General features: G+C 40.3%; 1 protein-coding gene and 1 long non-coding RNA gene across 2 annotated transcripts in view; one reads left to right on the top strand and one right to left on the bottom strand.

The window, feature by feature from the left end:
* The first annotated feature begins 5,828 nt into the window (after positions 1 to 5,828).
* Positions 5,829 to 17,785, top strand: LOC136421963 (tyrosine 3-monooxygenase-like). Its single transcript, XM_066409568.1, has 15 exons — positions 5,829 to 6,000; positions 8,890 to 8,965; positions 9,421 to 9,587; positions 9,937 to 10,120; positions 10,452 to 10,540; positions 10,989 to 11,056; positions 11,401 to 11,451; positions 11,812 to 11,910; positions 12,246 to 12,292; positions 12,558 to 12,693; positions 14,535 to 14,604; positions 14,906 to 14,962; positions 15,275 to 15,370; positions 15,707 to 15,840; positions 16,298 to 17,785. The coding sequence occupies exons 1-15, from the start codon at positions 5,878 to 5,880 to the stop codon at positions 16,461 to 16,463; spliced, it is 1,563 nt and encodes a 520-aa protein (XP_066265665.1). The 5' UTR covers positions 5,829 to 5,877; the 3' UTR covers positions 16,464 to 17,785.
* The window catches only part of LOC136421964 (uncharacterized), a 53,555-nt gene continuing 44,646 nt past the window's right edge, over positions 12,224 to 21,132 (bottom strand). Inside the window, exon 3 of the long non-coding RNA XR_010753549.1 lies at positions 12,224 to 12,285. This is a non-coding gene — a long non-coding RNA (uncharacterized lncRNA). The remainder of the gene's footprint in view (positions 12,286 to 21,132) is intronic.

The raw sequence follows: 21,132 nt of genomic DNA, 5'->3' as shown, positions 1-21,132 counted from the left end.
AGAATCTGGTGAATTTTTAGCAAGAGCAGTTTTGTCGCTGCTTAAAGTAAACTTTGGGTTTATGTATGGAGGCAATTTGTGTGTAATTTTGTTAGACTCTATTTTGCATTTTTCCTTACATGTTGTGCGAAATCATAGTTTTAGCTGGAAAAATGTAGTTTTAGCTGGAGAAACATGAGATTTTTAGATCTAGTAGGGGTAGTAGGCTTTACTTAATCTATACTTACTAGAGGCAGAATGATTTCAAACAGAAAGGCATGCATTTTCGCCAATTGTATTGCTTTTTAAAATGCCCTGTTCGACCATATTGCCCTTTCGGTCGTTCATATTTCCGTTTTAACGTGAGGGGGGTTCACTCGTGCCTTGTCCACTAAAAGTTGTTATTCTTTCTAAAACCTTTCAAAGCTGTTTAGGGCAGTTTGTGATCTTCTGCAATGACGTTTTACCTTATTGCTAATAACACAGTCGCACCCAAGTAAACATCCCTGGCCAAAAGGCCACACTTGTCATGTTCATTTAGTAATCTCACATGACGTTCAGGAAATGGATAAGATTACACCTGATCGTTTTTGTAATCACTAACCGCTGGTTAACCAAGCAAACGTTGTACATGCCAGGCCCAATCTTGAAACAACCGGTAATTGAGCTCCTTTGTTGGGATAACGATGAAATGACACGGCCCAGTTATTACTGTCCTGTGACGCAGGGTTTAAATACAGGGCAGCTGGCCCTGGTACTGATGTCTCCATCCATGCCAGCCAGCACCAAAGTTAACTCCACAATGCAAATCCTAGCCTCATTCGCAGACTTCCTAGAACGGTGGCGTATATACTTGAGGGGGGGGGGGGCACGATTTCTGCGGCGAAAGTCCCTTGCCGGCATCAGAGAACCTTGGCCCGTGTAAGAAATCGCCCCCCCCCCCGCAATATATACGCCGCCGTTCTAGGACGTTTGCGAAAGAAGGCTAGCAAATCCAGAGGTATGCTGGTAAATGGAACTGGATGTGTGTGTGTGTGTGTGTGGGGATGACTTGTATACTGTAGGATCAAACAGCAACTATTTTGGACAGACCCTTGCTACACTATCAGTCTGCTTTGTTGGTCAGCAAACATGCCCCGCCCCTCACACGAAGAGCGGTCGTAAGGTTTGTCTCAACGCGACAAACATCGAGGTAATCATCAACTATTCTCCAGCTTCTTCGGTGAAACATGGCGGAATGCATCATATTCTAAACAATACAAAATTGTTGATGCAACTGATCGCAACGTATACATAATATACTGACCATAAAATGGTGTATGGTGGTAATAAAGATATTTACATTGTACTTCGGGAGAGAAGATTCGTCTTGAATATCTTACCGCTAATTACATTTTATACAGCAGCTATTCGTTCCATCCTTGGCTTGAGGAGAGTGCTATGGATATAGACGTGTCCAAGTAAAAAAAAAAAAACGAAAAAACGGCCGTACCGCACGCATCAGGCCTCCGGGAACAACCCGTGTGCTGAGTCGGTAGAACGTCACTCAAAGTTCACCCCCACCGTCATGGAAATTTGTACATTATTCATCGGGCGTTAGCTGGATGCCGTAGAAATGGTAATACTACTATGTCCATGTGTTTCTGCTTGTGCTAAGAGCAAACTTTGAGGGAAATATCGCCATCAGTCCACTATCACACACAACATTTAGACAAAAAGTGTTCCTCGCAAACGTTTGTCGTCTGCCGAATAGCAGGATTCTGGGTAACGAATATGGCGGCGGGAAAATTCACCGTAATGCCGTAACCATTGGTTGTAGCAACAAAGAGGCGTTTTGATGATTAATCACACTTAGAGTCCGGTTGTAGGTTAGCAAAAGAGATTCTAATTAGTTGTATTGTAAATAATTGTGTTGAGCAGGAAGCGGATGTGACATTTGTCTTATAAACCAGTGAGCAACTATGTAGTATAATTCTCCCACGAAGCCCTCAGACTGTGACAATAAGGGACGGAGAGTTTTTGACGTAGCCAACTTCTAATGCATGGTTATCGAAGCTTTTCAGACAGTGTTCTGAATACGTTAGTCTGTCAAGTTTGCATTTCTAGCGGTATTACTGATGTTGCATCTAGCACATATCCCTATATACCCCGGTTTCGAAAAATCCCGAATTTAAGTACCCCGCGAATTTATGTTACCCAACGTTATATCAACTATAGGCCACTCTTCTTACACAAGTTAGAATTCGACCTTAAATTTATGTAACGTTCGGAATATCTACGGGGCAAAAGGGCATACGATTCCACATCTCGATTACTTATCTCCAAAGCCCTAATGTCCTCTCGTGTGTTCAAACGTCTAGCTTGTTCCTAGCCTCCATCCCGGCCCATTTCCACATAGAGAGTTATCATGTCGTCGTAAAATCGGACGTTTTTTCTTGATCTGGCTATTTCAGTAATGAGATACATTAACGTTAGGTGGGACTGATAGCGGAGAGTACACATCAGATAAGACGTCGCTGTGCAAACAAAGCGCTATTGTCCGTACGCTTCTGTGACCCGGGTGCTCTGACATTCCAGAGGTGGGCGGAGATACCATGCCGCCATCTTGAAACCGTGGTCCAAAGTGACGAGGTCCTAAAATCCACAGCTGCGTAGTACTTCTTGTTCCGAGTCTGCGGACGTAAGGAGGCGAAGAGAAGTCGGTGTACACACCCTGCATTCTCTCTCAACATACGAATGAGTATGATATGTTTGTGTGGCATTTCCCGTGGTAATCTCGTTTTACTCTGCTAGTATGTCTACATTATGCAACTTGAAGAACACCACAAAAGTGATGGTTTAGGCGTAGAAATAGCAAACAATAGATCATCTAGACAACGGGAGATGTTATACTCATTACCACGCTTTAAAACGACTGAAGCTTTTATGCAAGGTGTGCCGATAAACAGTTGCATTTCATTGGGCAGTGATCTAAGACTTTAATAAGACAAACAAACTCCAAAACGGCAGTAAAAAACGTTATATCCGTTCCTTTTTTGGCAATAAGGGGAACAATTTGAACTATTCTTTTATATATATGTATGCATGTTTGTATCTATCTATGTATGTATGTATGTATGTGTGTGTGTATGTGCTATGGCAGTCCTTCTGTATCCTGTTTTGATCTGTAATGCTGCAAACGTCCACACAGCCAAGCCAAATGAAGGAGCAACGTGGGTGTTTGTAACCTTTGACCCCGTGACCCAGTTTTTAACGTGTGACCCGCCCCGTCTCCAGTAGGATGGCAGATGCAATTCGAACAAAATTGAAAATCTACGCATTAGATTACAACACCATTCGCCACAAAATTCGGTGCGACTAAGAACACTTTATCGAAACCGGAGAAGCTTACATGGAGCAAGTTGAAAATATGAAATATGTTTCCATAACTTCCATTGCTCGTTGGGGAGTTTTGACGACGATTGCATTATGCACTGGAGAATACTGGGTCCTTCAAAACTCTGCATATGACTTTTGCCTTAATTGCTTTGTAGCTTAGGTGTAACTATAAACAGACTTGTACTACACGCTATTCTCCAAGCAGAGGTTTTCTGTGAAAAGGACATTGAAAAGAGAGATGGCGAAGATATTTCCCAATAAGTAGATGAGGTGTTGTTGATGTAGGTGCGTACAGTATCTGATATTTTATTTTTCAGAAAAAGTCGAAATCTCCAAGTACTTTCTTCTTTCGTAAAATTAAGTAAATAATGTTTGAAAGCGATGATGGAAGTGCCCAACAGCAACTAGGGGATTTTGTAGTAGTAATAGGTGCCTTTTAGTTTAGGGTAATTACCTTCGCCAAGAAGGTTATGCAGAGGGTAGCGTTTGTTTGTTTGTGTGTGTGTAACGTACAGCATAACTCGAGAAGGCTTCGATGGATTGTCTTGATACTTGGTAGGTGGGTAGGTCTTGATAAGTCAAGGAAATGATTACATTTTGGGTCCCCTAACGGCTTGTTACGGTACTGCAGCGGAACTTCCTGTTTTGATATCTCGTGTTCTGGACATGCTATGGTTCTGACTTTTGAGTGGTAGATAGCTATTCGGACAGGGAGTAAGTGGTCTAGGTTTGGGCCCCCTAGCGACTTTTTTGGGACTGCAGGAGGAGGTTTTGCTTCAGACTTTGAAATGGAATAACTCAAGAAGGGCCTGATGGATGGTCATGATTTTTAGTAAGTAGATAGCTTAAGTGATGATGTACATGATTAGATACTTATCATGCAAATCAGTATCTTATTTGCATAATTAATGAGGAAAGTTCATACATTCGCCAAATTCCATAATAGGACTCTCAAACTTGTGACATATGTAACTGAGGTGGAGAGAAATGTTAATAGATATCAACTAAATGTCTGGAACAGCCTACCGCCAGACACACATACGGCTCCGAATCTGTCTTCCTTTAAGAGACTCTTGAACTAACGGAAATGAACTAAACGAACGGACACGGACCATGAACCAGCTTTCGCCCTACTATATGTTGTATGTTGTAGAAATTGTATATTGTTGTACCATAAATATGTAATGATATATATTGATACAGTTATTAGGACTCAAATGACTGTGTATCTCTGTTATATTGTATCTGACCCTTACCTCTTCCCTCATGACCTCACTGAAAAGTGGCCTGCGTGCCGATTTGAGCTTATCATGAATAACCAAAAGGTTCAAACAAACAAACAAACAAACAAACTAGGCAAATGATGACCTCATTTGCATAATTAATGAGAAAATACTATAACTCAAGATGGGTTTGATGGATGGTCTTGATTTTTGGTATGTAGATAGCTTGAGTGATGATGTACATGATAAGATAAGTATTATGCAAATAAGTATCTTATTTGCATAATTAATGACGACATTTTATACATCCGCCAAATTCCATGATAGGACTCTCTAACATGTGACATATGTAACTGAAGAGGAGAGAAATATTAATAGATATCAACTATGCAAATGAAGACCTCATTTGCATAATTAATAAGAACATACTATAACTCAAGATGGGCATGATGGATGGTCTTGATGTTTGGTATGTAGATATCTTACGTGATGCTTTGTATGATTGGTTACAATTATGCAAATCAGATTTTCTAATTTGCATAACTAATGAGACAAGCCCGCTGTGTTCCATGATATTACAATTCAAATATGTGACATATGTAACTAAGGAAGAGAGGAATGTTGATAGATAGAAAACATGCAATAACTGCTATAATTACATACATGTAAATGATGGCAATTTCATCCTTGTGGCATTTGAAAGTTATGTGAATGTGAACATCGTTGAATCAAATTATGCTGATAAGGACCACATTTGCATAATTGATGATAAATGTTAAAATAACCTTCTTTGATAAGCTCATACTTTTGACAACTTCTGTTATTTGGCTGAAGACGATCAACTGGTATGATTTATGATTGATGAGAAACACTCCTAAATACGTCAGTCATAAAGGTTAGAATCATTTGGCGAAGGTTTGAGGTCGTGGAACTCTAGTTACTAATAACACAGTCGCACGCAAGTAAACATCCCTGGCCAAAAGGCCACACTTGTCATGTTCATTTAGTAATCTCACATGACGTTCAGGAAATGGATAAGATTACACCTGATCGTTTTTGTAATCACTAACCGCTGGTTAACCAAGCAAACGTTGTACATGCCAAGCCCAATCTTGAAACAACCGGTAATTGAGCTCCTTTGTTAGGATAACGATGAAATGACACGGCCCGGTTATTACTGTCCTGTGACGCAGGGTTTAAATACAGGGCAGCTGGCCCTGGTACTGATGTCTCCATCCATGCCAGCAAAGTGGCAGAAACGTTGCGGTAATTTTGTAGCAATTTTGTGCCAGTAGCGATGGAGGAAAAGACGCAGACGGCGCATGCAGGAGACAGTGGAGCGACCATGACTGACGGAGAAGAACAGCCCAGGAGCTTCCGTAACCGCATCGCTTCCGACTCAGCTGTGGAGTATCAGTTTGTAAGTTATTATTTCCTGATATCATTATATTCGTCCAACCTTCTAGCATCTGATGCACTTCATGTAACCTGTTGCCAGAACATTGTGGTGATATTGATGTAGATGTATGGTCTCCATAGTTCAACATGACTATGGTAGATTCGTAATTCATATCAGCCGTAGAGCATTAGCTTTATTTATACATTGTGCACATCACAGTAAAATGGCACTATTGTAAACTGATGAGGAAATCGCTGTTATATAATACCATGTTCCTTGTGAACACCCTAGGCTGTTATTGTGGTAAATGGAAAAGCAAATACGAGTCTTCCTAGAATTGATGTGAAATATGCGACACGAATTTCGTTCACAAAGTACGTACACATCAGCAAAAGCTATTCTTTCGAAATTCTTTTATGGAGTAGCATTTTTTTCGTGAGCGAATTTATCTTTTCATTCATTTACACGTCATTTGGAAGTATTCCTTTGCCCAATGATAGCCTTTGCACGTCCTGACCACGGTGTATCATGACGAAACTTTACCTCTATCATGTTCTTTTAGTAAGACTTGTAGGTGTTGAAAATGATAGACGTACACATCTATTTTTTTGCGCACCGTGTTTCCAGAAAATTGACTACAAACGGGCACGGAATGTATTCAAAGCACTGCAGGCATAGCATTCCATACAAACGTTTAGATGAAATGCAACTTATCGTTATCTGCTATTTTGCTGAATAAGTGCAACGATTTCAATACATAACCAGTACTGCGCTTCTCAGTATTTTTCGATTGGTATGTTTCTTTGTATGAATCATATGCTGCCTGTTTGAGTAATCTTTGTGGATTTAACCATTTAGGAGTGCTGATGTAGGAGAAACAGTTTTGACCCTTAACCCACTTTTGTATGAGGCAACATCTGGCATTGCTTTTGTTATCTTTTAACGCCATTGACACATTAGCGATTCGGCATGTTAAGCAACACATAGAAATAACAATAACGGTGCTGCACTAACGAAAAAAGAGCCATGAGAACCTTTTTATACCGACATTTCGAACCAACATAACTGGGGCGTGCTATATTTGGAGGTCGCTTTGTTTCGTTTGCATTTTTAGACAGTTACGCATTCGATCAAATGACAGTTACATAACAAGGTAGGTCTACACAGCAGATTATGAGTATTTACATGGGCCACAAAAAATCAAACTATAATGAGCTGTATTAGAAATGGTATATATAATGGTATCAACAAACTCAGAAATATGATAAACTTAGGTTGATATTAAATCAGATTTCGTTGCTGTTTCAATAAAGTTCATTCATTTTTGTTGATCACTAAAACTGTAAGGTATAATCTTTAACCTCTAAGTTGTGAATGGGAACGTCAGAATGACGTTCAATATCGGAAATTACATGTCATCAGTGGATTCCTGGAACCGCGACACGTTGCCATGCAACGGCATGTAACAAAACATCGCGAAGTGGCTGGTTTACTAAACGGTTCCAACACCAAGCCGTCAATCTTTTATATGATTCATCACTTCTATCTTATCATAGAAAGGAAGCAATGCTATACTTGATTATGCAATACCATACTGCCAAATAATGGGATCGCGTTGATTTGCTTCTTTCTTCAGGTTGGTAAGGCCCCAATTCCACTGAAAAATCTCGCTGCACTATCGCTGCGACCTAAGTCGGATCTATCAAATCCTTGATTTCATAATTGGAATATCCTGCAAAACAAAAAAAGGCAACAAAACACACAAAGCGTAAAACAATTCCCGAAAGATTGACAGAAACCCGTCGTCTCCTAGAGACGGACGGACGCCGATGATGAGCAATGTCGTTCATCTATTCCAAGTCGTACTAGATGCTCTAAACCGTAACTCGCAAACAAATGGTTAGTCTTGCATTCGTCCAGACGATATGATGTATACGTCTGTGGGGTTTTAACGTCGATATACATAACGTCGATATATATATATATATATATATATATATATATATATAGAGAGAGAGAGAGAGAGAGAGAGAGAGAGAGAGAGAGAGAGAGAGAGAGAGAGAGAGAGAGAGAGAGAGAGTGTGATAGTAAAAAAGAAAACGACGTTCATGTAGAATCAAAGCTAAGTCGTATTCTTTCTCTCTTCGTCGTTCCAAACTGACAAACATTTAGTATTTACAGACGTTTCCAGCGGTAAAATATTCAGGTACCCCGATATAGCGTGAGAATCGCACCAGCACCGGCCCTGCTATTACTGACACGGAACCATGCTCTTTGATCCTTTCAACTTAATATCCTTACATTACCCCTAATGCCGTGCTGCACGCGGCAATTGCCAAGGTTTGACCCATGTGAGGTGTGACTGGTCATAGCTGATGGTGCCTAAAAGTAGAAGCATTTTGCTTCAGGAATGATTAGATAAAGAAAGTTTTCAACATTCCCTGTCTGATCTTAAAGAACTCAAAGTGCATTTGAAGGACAACGACGATTGCCTCATTTGAAATGTCAAGCAGTGTAGTAGACAAACAACACTTCATTGCATCTTTTATTAATATTTCATAGCTTCGAATGTATGTGTAGATGGCACTAGATAAGTCTAATTTAGGTAAGACTACGTTTACCTGAAACATCTTTCACGCTGTGATATACTGGACTGCAGGTGTATATGATTGGATTCTGCGTGAACAAGAATATGACAAGAATGGACATGAGATAACTTTTACCAACTTGAATGCACTTTACACACCGTTGGTTGGGCAGGTAAAGTTTATGGTAGGAGAAGACCTTTCGATACCATGTTCCAGACACCGTAGATGACAATCCAATGCCACTGCAGTCTCAAAAGAACTATGGGACTACCTTTACATTTCAATTCAGCTACATGATTGTGTTTTTTGTCACCTCTTGCAGACAAACGGTTACCATGGCCGCCGGCGGAGTCTGATCGACGACGCACGCGCAGAAAAGGAGTTATGTCGTGCCACAGGTAATAGCGACGATCTGGGTACGGAGCAGACTGTTACCTTTTGGTTTGACTTGGTTTATTACATCAAAATCAATTGTCAAGCTGGAGTCATCTTATAATACTTACTGGGATGCTACCAAACTACTGAAATATAGAGTATCACTGGAATCAACATGGCGATATGTGAAAACAGACCATTGCAAGCTGAAGCAATATAATTTGACAATAGCACAGGGAAACAAAGCTAGACTGCTTACCTGCTTATTCCAGTAAGACACAACCAACAGCTCGAAACAGTATCGGTTCTCATAGTAGTCCACTGCAGTTAATAAAAGCACAGCGAGTTTTTCGGGTCTTATAAAATCATGCAGATAAACAAGTGGAATTGACCGACGTACAAATAAAGAAATCAAGATATTGAGTCTAACATTTCGTGTTTTTTGGTTACCTTTTATTTATCTATAACACGATATCAGGGCGCCGACTGTCTAGTGCATGGCGGCAGCTCAGCCTGTCTGAGGATGACGAAGACCTAGAGGTGCTGGACCATGTCGAGGACAACGACGTCCCCGTGAAGGCCACCATCGTCTTCTCACCGAACGACGGGTTCGATAGACTGCCCGCCATCTTGGATGCGTTCAGGGTCAGCACATTGAAACTTATCCAATGCCTTTTTATTTTAGCGTTTATTGAGTCGTATATAACTTATGGTTAAAGTTCTTGTAAATATCTACTGGTTAGTTCTGCTAGTTCATTCTAGTGACGCTGAAGAAGAGCGATGGATGTCACTCCTAACGTCCGGAAATAATTTTCGTTATTTATCCAGCAGTAGAGTTTGAATTGTATGCAAGTACTGTTCACCTGGATGTCTAACCTTCATCAACGTATAGCGTATGATAGATGTAAAACAATCAGAACGACATATCTGAATATGTTTATCACTTATTTTCAATAAAAAGGCATAATCAATTGATTTCAACGTTTCCTTTCAGAGATATCACGTGAAAATTCATCACATCGAGTCGCGCTCTCCCCAAAATGGCGGCGGTGACGTCAGTTTCCTGGTACGGTGTGAGCGTGACCAGGGCAAGGGTAACATTCCTGGACTGGTCATCTCACTCAAGGGCAGGGTCAAGAGTCTACAGCTCTTCAACGAGAATGGAGTCGACGTGGATGGTATGTCGATTTGATTCAGTTTTATTTGTTGTTTGTTTGTTTGCTTGTTTGTTCAATAGCAAGGGAAACATCTCCGAGCTAGTAATCTCATCCAAAAGCAATCGTTAGCATGGATGCTATGACGACTTTGATAGGTTTGAAACGCTCAAATATTTCCAGCTTGACAATTTTTTGAAGACAAGTTTATTTTTCATCAGGTTTGTTGCTTGGTTTCGGTGGATTCAGTTTAGGTTGTACATGCTCTGGGTCCATTCTGATTTGTTATTTGCTCGCATTATTTGGCAATTTTTGTTTAACATCATCTGTTTGGTTTCTTCTATTCTTTCAACAGGTCCCTGGTTTCCGAAGGTCATCGCAGACCTGGACAAGTGCCATCACCTGGTCACCAAGTTCGAGCCTGAGCTGGATGTGGACCATCCGGTCAGTCCTGTTTTCTTTTTGTTAACTCTTAAATTTCATTTAGCGCTTTTAGTGTAGTCAGATAATGTCTATTATAGATGTAAAACAATCAGAATGTATGTTTAAGCTATGTATTGTATATACTTCACCGTATATGTCGCATACATATTAGTTAGATTCATGTTAAACGACCTGCACCTTACCCCTCGAGGCACGAATGTGCAATAAGGGTTTTTCATCATCATTAAACTCATCAACACAATGTAGTTCTACCTTCTAAACAAACTTGTGTCTGATATCTAGGACAAAAGTACTGCTTTGTGGTGTTTTTGCCTTTACATGTACATTTAAAGACAGAAACAATAAATAATGATTTGGAAGAATTCTTAGAAAAATACTTCCGATAAATGATACTGTTCACGTCAGACTTGGTTGATGTAATGACGCGTTGTATATTTCAATTTCCCAGGGTTTCTCGGACAAAGTATACCGAGCTCGCAGAAAGAAAATAGCGGAAGCTGCCTTCGAATACAAACAGTAAGTATGACGTCATGTCTGACGTCATGTCTAGACCTACCATATACAACACACCCGGTGACGTCAGTGATCACTAGCATGTATTTTTAGCAAGATTTGTTATTATTAACTCAAATTCTTTGTAGAATTATGTTCATGTGAAAAGGTTTTTCATCTACTGACTTTTGAATTTTTTTCTGTCATTAAAAGTAAGATCTTTTCGTGCATTTAAGTTATATTTTGATATGTATCTTTTTATTTTCTCATTTCATCGACGCTTTAAAACAAATGATGCATGTAAATATGTTCTACGTCTCTCAAATAAAAATATGATATTAAAGACGATTTTACTATTTTCACCGTAGTGGCCAACCTTTGCCAGTGATAGAGTACACAGACGAAGAAACAACTACATGGTAGGTAAAGAAATATCAGGGTCTGAGTTAGACAATGTGTTTTGCACTTTGACGTATGTGTCGAATATTTGAACCTGGAATTTGCTACCAACATTGGATCTGTACATTGCAGCAATACACTTATAGCATGGTTATCAACGTGCCTTACTCGTCAATGTCGAACTAACCACTTGCAAGTACCACATTGTTGACGGGTAAGGTAAACGATGACTCTTAACGATGTAAGGTAAAGAACAATAGAGACGCCAATCGTATATATGTGTATGCTGGTATGTATATAGAATCGGTTCACCAATTCTCTCATACTAAGCGGCTACAGAGAAAAATGACTGATATCATAATTCCACTCACTGTTTGTAGGGGAATCGTCTACAAGTCCCTCACATCGCTGTATCAAACTCACTCGTGTAAGGAGCACATCGAAGGCCTCAAGCTGCTGGAGAAGCACTGTGGATATAGGTGAGACAAACCATAATTTGTACCAAGTCTTTGTTTCGATCATGTACAGTGGTATCATTGTATAAAGGTTGAGACTTAACAGATTATTTACTACCCAAAGATATGTAAAGTCACTCATCTTGTGGTAGAAATAACAATTTAAAAAATTGTGGGCATTCGTTCTCTCTTTACCTTACCTTTAAATTCACCTTTACCTGTACCTAGTCCCATCCTCGTGCCTGAGTGTCGGAGACTATGGTAGCATTTGGTACCAGCCACCTCCACTCCCTCCCTCTGTTTACCAACATGACGGTTTTTGCAGAAGCTTACTTTGTTCTCATTTCCTCGGCCCACAGTGCAGACGTGGTCCCTCAGCTGGAGGCGGTGTCCAACTTTCTGAAAGGTAAGGAAATCAGTCATCACTTCATCGTTCGTAGTACTTTGGGGAGCAAAGCTGCTTCTGATGTTACAGAAATGTCTAAGAGGAATCATACTGCATGTCCTTGCAAATGTCGACTTTTCACACAAGATTTTGGCGAAGCTCCAAGAGCAACCTTAATAGGGTGATTGATGATTGAGTTTTGTATGAGGACCCCCTTAAATAGACACCTTTGCCATGATGGCAATAATTTTTTTTGCCACACTTATTTACTTTCTGTTTTATACAGAGAGAACAGGCTGGCAGCTCCGTCCCGTGGCAGGTCTGGTGTCAGCTCGAGACTTCCTGGCCAGCCTGGCGTTCCGTGTGTTCCAGTGTACCCAGTACCTCAGACACGGGTCCAAGCCGCACCACTCTCCAGAGCCGTAAGTATTTATACATAATATTATATATGAGACAAAATCATACGTGTCTTGGCTCAAATGGTCGCATCTGACCGGCTGTATATTGTGTAACAAACTCCCTTTTTTCTTCATATTACAAAAGATTGATTTGGCCATTAGTATCTGTATCTGTATCTATCTGTATCTGTATCTATATAGCCGGTATAACCGCCATTAGGCGTAACACACCAGCTTCGCAGGCACGCGGCGCGGCAGCAGCTGGTCATATTACACCGAACGGTCTGTTACACCTAGTCTTTGCATATCTGACTGCAACCGTTCTTTAAAGCTACTTAGTGAGGAAGTACTTGATGACAACGAGTTCCATTCTACTATGGTTCTCGGGAAATACGAATTTTTGAACACATCAATCCTTGGCTGATAACTCTGGTACTTAAAAGCATGACTATTTCTGGTCCTCTTCTGAGCTGGCATTAGACACTTATCAGTCGGTACGTCCACAAGTATATAAGTCATCTTGTACATCATGCAAAGTCTGGACATTGTTCTCCTGTCCTCAAGTGACATCCATTGCAGGTCTGCTTTCATTTTTGTTACACTAGCGCCCCTTTCATAGTTGTTCGTGCAGAATCTGGCAGCTTGGTTCTGCACCCTCTCCGGTTTATCTATATCCTTCTTTGTGTATGGATCCCAAACTGTTGCAGCATATTCAAGGTTTGGTCTTACTAGAGACGTGTATGCAAGTGATTTTACCTTTGCTGGGCATGCCCGCAAATTACGTTTGATCACTCCCAATGTCTGTTTAGCCTTAGTTGTTACTTTGTTGATATGGGTGTTCCACTTTAGCCCCGTTGTTAATGTAACGCCTAGGTACGGGTGGCTCTTTGCTGTTGCTAGAGCCTGTCCACAGAACTGGTAGGGGGTTACAATTGGGTTTCGTTTGTTTGTTATATGCATGATGTAACATTTTTCCGGATTAAACTGCATTAGCCATCTGCTTTGCCATTCTTCGAGTGTGTTCAAATCTTCTTGCAAAAGCTGTGAATCACTCTGTGTGGACAACTCTATATATAACAGGCAGTCATCGGCAAATAACCTAACATTTGAATCCAGCTGGTCTGGTAAGTCATTTATGTACAGGAGGAAGAGTAACGGTCCCAGAACGGTTCCCTGTGGTACGCCTGACGCAACTCTAACTGGAGCTGAGGCCTTGCCTTCTACCACTACCGTCTGTTCCCTATTGGTCAAGAAAGCCTTCAACCAATTTAGTGTGGTGCCTTGAATTCCGTAGTGCTCTAGTTTTGTGATGAGTCTGCTATGTGGGACTTTATCGAAAGCTTTAGTAAAATCAAGAATTGCTAGATCTACCTGTTTTTTTACTGTTCAGTGCCCCAGCTATGTCGTGAGCTGTCAATATAAGCTGTGTTTCTGTGGATCGCTTTGCTCTGAATCCATGTTGGTAGTCAGTCAATATGTTGAAACTTTCTAAGTGTTTCATGACATGACTATGGATAATGTGTTCAAGTAGTTGAACTTTGCACATTAGTAAGTTCTTAACATCTCTATCATGAGTCCCATCTCCGACCGAGTCATGCAATGCAAGGACTTTGCACATTCGGCTTTCTATGTTCGGAAATCAGCATTTGGGAAAGAGTATGGTAGTTGAACACACAACTTTTCTACTCTATCATTCTAAACACATTCTTCACAGACGAACGTAAGTAAAAATTCTCTTCTCAATGAAAGACTTGCAAATTAGACCTATAAACATGTAAAGAGCCTGCTACTTTATTACACGATACAAGAAGCTTAACAAAGTTTGTTAAAAAAAAGAAATGATTATATTTTTCTTCACACCACAGAGACTGCTGTCACGAGCTTCTTGGCCACGTGCCCATGTTATCAGACCCAAGCTTCGCGCAGTTTTCACAGGTAAAATGACAGTGTTTCTGCATTACCTTTATGTTGACTACTTGAGATAACTTGTCTTTAACCATGGCGAGATGATATAGGAACGCGAGTATCTACACTTGTCTCATTGTGCCTGAAAAGTGAGGCTGGTATATTTAAGTGCGTAGCGTGTTTGTGTGTTTGGATATATCTATGGCTAGAGCAAGAAAATGCGAGAGAAAAAGAAATAGTGAAGAAGACAGAGAAAGAGGAATAAATACATACAAAGATCAACAGACAAGTTCAAGCCTAACTCAACTTAACTGTTTCTCCCTATACCCAGGAAATCGGCCTGCTGTCCCTCGGTGCTTCTGATGAAGACATCGAGAAACTCGCCACGGTGAGCAACAACAGGACCTTTATTTGCACCGCACACACTACACATCCCATACACGCTTGAATATTATGCTGTTATTTATTCCATCATATCCCGTTAATGATTTGGTCCGATTTCCAAAGCGGCCCGGCCGGGTAGCTTGTGGTAACGAGAAATATGATATGAAGACAACAAAGATAGCCCTAACTATATATTGTGTATTTTCTCGATATGCATTTTTGTTTGTTTTCGCAAATAGCCCGACAGGGCCCCGGATCGGAAATGGGACCAGAGCATAAGTCACTGCTTACGTTATATTTCCCTATCTTTTTTCAGTGTTACTGGTTCACTGTTGAGTTTGGTCTATGCAGACAGGACAACAAGTTGAAGGCCTGTGGCGCAGGGCTCCTGTCTTCGTATGGAGAACTAGAGGTACGTTTCATCAGACTATTTTAGAAAAAATGTATTACGTAGATATGTCAAGTTATTAAATAAATGCGTTGTACCATATTAGGTCTCCTTCAGAAGACAGTGAGCAAAGACCATTTAACTGACGATGAAAGCCTCAAAAAATGAATATAAGCATGGAAATGTATTCTGTAAAAGATAACCAAAACAGTGTCGTTTTGACAAACATTTAAGACTTACACACAACTTGAAAAAAGGATTGCTCTGGGGAGCTTTCGAGACGAACTCTCTGTTTCGTAAACATGTGAAAGAATTTCTGCATAACTACCTTAAACTCAACCTGCTATTCCGTCTTGTTAGTATGCATTGTCTGGCAAACCGGAAATCAAGGACTTCGACCCGGAAGTGACGGCAGTGGAACCGTACGATGACGTCGCCTACCAGACTGTCTACTTCGTCTCTGACACCTTCGACAAGGCCAAGGAGCAGCTCAGGTAACGAAGAGGCTTCCTTTACCTGACAACTTAAATATACTATAACATTGGTTAAGAACTTTAAACCTAGGAATGAATCATTTCGTATTGGTACCTATCTAAGGTGCCTATGGCAGTCAGGTAGCTCTTGTATAAGTTTGGTTATAGGTGTCTTTTTATGTATGATTATATAGTCCATACTCATAAGCCATGCAGTGTTACATATACGTTGCTACTATTTTTATGTTACGTATACGTTGCTACTATTTCTATGTTTTATGTTCCTTAAAACCAATGTGAGAAGTACAAGTTATGCACTATCAGGATGAATAGTGCCATTACACAAGATAGTCATCGTCATCATTATCATCGGTCAGTCGACTGTGAGTTTCTGCCATTTTTTTTGTCGTTGGCCAGTTATTACAAAATATGATATAAAAACCTAAATATCTACTTTCCTCTGTTATCATCATCGCAGATCTTACGCTTCAAGAATACAGCGGCCGTTCGAAGTGACCTATGACCCCTACACGCAGTCCGTCGAAGTGCTGGACTCTCGCGAGAAGATACAGCGTCTGTCCGAGAAGATCAAAGGTGACGTCAGTCTGCTGAACGCCGCCATGGAGAAGATCATCATCAACTAGGCAGAACTCAATTACACATCATTACTACAGTCAAACCTCTATAGTGACCCCTGCAATGCTTTTCCGTTAAAGGCACAATTAATATTCTTGCTTATTTGATCAATGAAAATACAGAAGTTACCACAAAAATATGACCACAATGGCCAAGTAAGTCTGAATGCTAGACTTCGCTCTTGAGGGTCTACCTCGGTGTGCTGTGCTCGGGGGTATGTTGGTCCTAGAACTGGGGAGCTTAGAAACAGTCTAACATCTACATTTTATGTAAGATACTAGAGCTTGCAAATTAAGCCTGGGCCCCCTGTGTCATTGAATTGCAGGCTCTAGTTATTTTATGCAGTATTAGTGGTTGAGTGCTCATGTATATGTATCTGACCATCATGAACGTAGACGGAAGCTAGTCAAAAGTACCGGATTGTCTTCCTACTCTTCAGGTAGTTGCGAATTTCAGAACGGCAAGGCAGGCTTTTCCACATGATATATGAACTTCATCGCAGAGATAACATTGACTTGACTAAGTATCCTAGAAATGTGTGATCATGCAGATATGGGCCTACAGAAGACGGCACATTCCATTGTGGTAATGTTTTTGTGAGAATTTCACAGATAAGAGTGTCAACCTATATTTTTTTTTGCAAACAGTTCTTTCTTTCATAGATTAAAGACCATCGATCAAATCGAAAGAAACTTAAGAAATAATAGAATGGGCTATCCATGCATTGCTATCAAACTTCTTCCAATTGAAAGGAAAAGGTTGAGACGCGGCTTTGTTTACATCAAACGTAAGCTAAAATCTGAAAAGCATAGATTTTAGGTTGCTTATGCATTGTTTGTAGCACAGTAAATGGACAACGAAGGTAGCGAAAACTGCTAATCGGATTGTACAAGAGATGTGTGTTAGCTGTTGGTTATAGTTCAGTATGTGAGGACAAAGGTAGCGTCTACCCACAATGTAGTGCGTAGGGAAACAAAACAACATGTCATCCCGCGGACGACTGCAAGGAATAGTTATAACAACTAGAATAAGACGATTTGCTTTATAGCAACATTCCTATAATTTTTCATTCTGACATTTGCTGAAATTCAGTTTTTAGCAACGTAGCTAGAGGGCGCTTTTAACCCAACGCATATAGTAAGTAGTTTGAGTTGATGGTGCCATATACTTCTTCAAATGGACGCAAAATGTGATTATGCTGTTTGTTACTTCAAATATGCCCGATATTCAGCTTTACCATCATCTACCCCATATGGGAATCATTTTTTTCCGTGTAAGTCACACCAGCACAACGTCTATGGAGAATAAAATCAACGGGATGGCTTTGAAACATGGCATTTGATTGGTTTATTTCTTGTACGTGATAACACAACGACACAGGTTCTGGAACTCTTAAGTAGACATCGCCATATTCTACATACGGACACTCTATTTCAGATTATTTTACCTTTGTTCATAGAAATGGTAGCTTACGTATTCTGAAGATTTGACCAAACGTAGCATTAGTGACACTTTTAAGCAAAGAGAGTCGGCCTTGTACAAATAGTTGTTCCGTTCTATAGCTCGGATAGAATTAAAGAAATAACTAAAAGACCACTTCGTGTCACGACGATGAAAACATGATACGATGATACAAGATAGACTGTGCAGAGAGCTAGCATCTTTATTCTATGACGTTACTAGATAATACATTGTACGTTCCTAATTCTTCCCATCAGGCATGTGTTCCTCGTTGCGCTACAGTCGTCTTTGAAAAGGCATAGAAACGAACATTCAAACTTTTAAAATCAGAACATTCGGCATCTATAACACCATTTACGTTGCGGTCCCATACAGATATGCAGGAAACAAATGTTATTATCCAGGCAGAGGTTCGGGGGGCTAGTAGTGGTCGTGATTTCGTACGTCCACTCTACTAGCTCCCAAAACAAAATCTCTGCTCGGAGAATAGCAAACGTTGCTTAGTTTATCTATAGTAAAGCTGACAGCATGACCGGGGGTGTAACGATGATTGACAGTCGTGTCTGCGCCAAGTCAAAATCACAGCAGCTGCAAAAACAAAAGTGGAAGTATTAATCGTGCTGTTTGAATAGTTGTTTTGATTTCTTTCTCTGTTTCCTCACATACATTAATTATTTTACATAGACTATGATAATGTATGACAGACCACCTATTATATGACAAACACTGGCAAAAGGAACGTGTGGACTACTGACAGGATATACTGATTAAGGCAGCTGATCATGATAGATTGCTGAAATGTTACCGAAACAAAGCGGGGTGAATATAAACACAGGTAGACGACATAAGATTAAGTTTGCACATCAAACACAGACCATTTTAAGACAATTATCAGAAACAAACTACTATTTCAGACAAAATGAAACAATTACACCATCTCGAATGCAAAAAAATCCATTGTTGGTACAAAGAAGGAAAGAAAAAATGAATAAAATACATTTCGCAGTGCTTCTTGGTCATCCGAATCGAAGTGGGGTCAACAGAAACCAGACATTCCCTTTGCTGCGTATGTCCCGCCGTGCTCTAGAAATCTGAATTCAAATAAGAAATACCAAAGAAAAGAAAAGAATATTCATGCAATGTAAGATAAAACGTCTACATACTATGCAATGCAGCATTGGTCTTGACAGGTCGGAATAAGTTAGAAATATGATACAATAGAAAGTAAAGCCATACTGATTTGATCATATGGATGGCATCCTCTGGGCACCCCAAAACTGATGCGTGTGAAAAAAAAGTCGGGCAAAACAAGTTGCCTCCATCATGAAATCTAAGTAGACATAAGGGTTGAACAAATGATTTGCTACACAGAACAGTGTATGCCAAACAATTCATTTTGAAAATGTCGTTCTTTTACATCTTCCTTTTTGACCTTTGCTCAGGGTTCCAAATACATTTTATCTTAGTTATACTTATATACTTTACATGGCAAAAAAAAGGAAAGGAAAAGAGATATTGTACCATATGAGTTGACGTTGTCAAAAAATGTTTTATAATTCAAAGCAAATATTTGCTCATATTGCACTGCATGCAGTATGGTCAAAAATAAATATTGATGCGCCGTGGATGTCATCCATATGATCAAGTCAGAGTGCCTAAACAAGGCTTCTATATTCAACCCTTCGGCCAAACGTACGCCTTCTCCTCACAAAATCAAGGTTGGTCACGATTCCTACAAAGGGCACAGAGGAGCCTTTTATTTGCAAGTAAAGGTAAATTTTTGATCATTTTTCAGTTTCTTTGAACGATTCCCCTTTTTTGGAAACGAACAGAAAATCATTTGCGTTCGGATGTCATCCAAATACAGGGATCCTATATTCTACCCTTCGGCCAAACGTACGCCTTCTCCACACAAAATCAAGGTTGTTCACGACTCCGTATAAAGGGCAGAGGGGAGCCTTTTATTTGCAAGTTACCTTTTTGGAAACGAACAAAAATTATTTGCGTATGGCTGTTATCCATACAATTAGGGATCCTATATTCAACCCTTCGGCCAAACGTACGACTTCTCCTCACAAAATCAGCAAGGTCGATCACGACTCCATACAAGGGCCTAGAGGAGCCTTTTTTCAAGTTAAGGCAATTTTTCATCGTTTTGTAGCTTTTTTGTACGATTTGCTTTTTTTTGGAAACGAACAGAAATTATTTGCGTATGGACGTCATCCATAAAATCAGGGATCCTATATTCGACCCTTCGGCCAAACGTACGACTTGTCCACACAAAATCAATAAGGTCGGCCACGACTCCATACAAGGGCGGAGAGGGGCTCATCGATCGACCAAAGGTCAACACTCCGGGCGGAAAGATGAAAGCCGTCCGACCGCTGAGATTGCCGAGGTGAGCTTTCCGAACACGCACGACTGATGGAGTTAACACTAGGGGCGATCTTTGAACTTCTCATCGTGCCTGGAGGCAGGGTTGTGATAACTACATTCATCTAATCATACACATGATAAATTTCCTGACAGGGCTTTTGACAATCTACACATGATGGATTTCCTGACAGGTTTTTTTTTTTCTGGAAACCTTAGAAAGGAAATAGCATCAGCCTTCTACACATTACAGTAAAACTTCTTCTGATTGAAACGAAGGTTGAGAGACATAATTTTCTTTTCATCAAACCAAAGCTGAAGTCTGTAAAGCATAGATCACAACTTGCTTGTGAATTTCTGTTTTTTTACTGTGCTTTGGCGCCACTAGTCAGATTGGCAGCTGCCTATCAATTCTTGTCAGGCCGCTGACGTTCATTACTGAGGTGAGCTTTAAGCCTTGACTTGAATTTGTGTCTGTTTCTGGTAGACACAATGTCTAGTGGGATGGAGTGAACATTCTCTCCAACTGTTGGTCGCGACAGAGAAGACAGGAGCTATAAGTATTTACAGGTTTATTGTACCGGGGAAATTTCTCTAGATTTTTTCCACAGGCACAATGAATGGTGGACCACTGCATAACGCCCTATGGATATGGAACATACGCCTTTATAGGACTATATGGAAATCTATCAAAGAAAAGCAGCTGTAGACATTTTGTTGAACCATTGTTTCCGCATGACAAAGAGACGAGTATTAAATGCATTTTTAGGAATTTTGTAGATCGGAACCCATACCAACGCTGGAGTGGGTCTTTCCAACTCCTCATCGTGGTTTTGGGCAGTT

The sequence above is a fragment of the Branchiostoma lanceolatum genome, chromosome 16, assembly GCF_035083965.1.
Source record: "Branchiostoma lanceolatum isolate klBraLanc5 chromosome 16, klBraLanc5.hap2, whole genome shotgun sequence".
Classification (NCBI taxonomy): domain Eukaryota; kingdom Metazoa; phylum Chordata; class Leptocardii; order Amphioxiformes; family Branchiostomatidae; genus Branchiostoma; species Branchiostoma lanceolatum.
This window is presented reverse-complemented; position numbering and strand designations above follow the sequence as displayed.

Bases quoted from the DNA above. Each gene is read 5' to 3' on its own strand.
- LOC136421963 (XM_066409568.1), top strand. From the start codon at position 5,878: ATGGAGGAAAAGACGCAGACGGCGCATGCAGGAGACAGTGGAGCGACC. The intron at 14,963-15,274 runs GTGAGCAACAAC...ATCTTTTTTCAG, and splicing joins ACATCGAGAAACTCGCCACG to TGTTACTGGTTCACTGTTGA. The intron at 15,371-15,706 runs GTACGTTTCATC...CCGTCTTGTTAG, and splicing joins CTTCGTATGGAGAACTAGAG to TATGCATTGTCTGGCAAACC.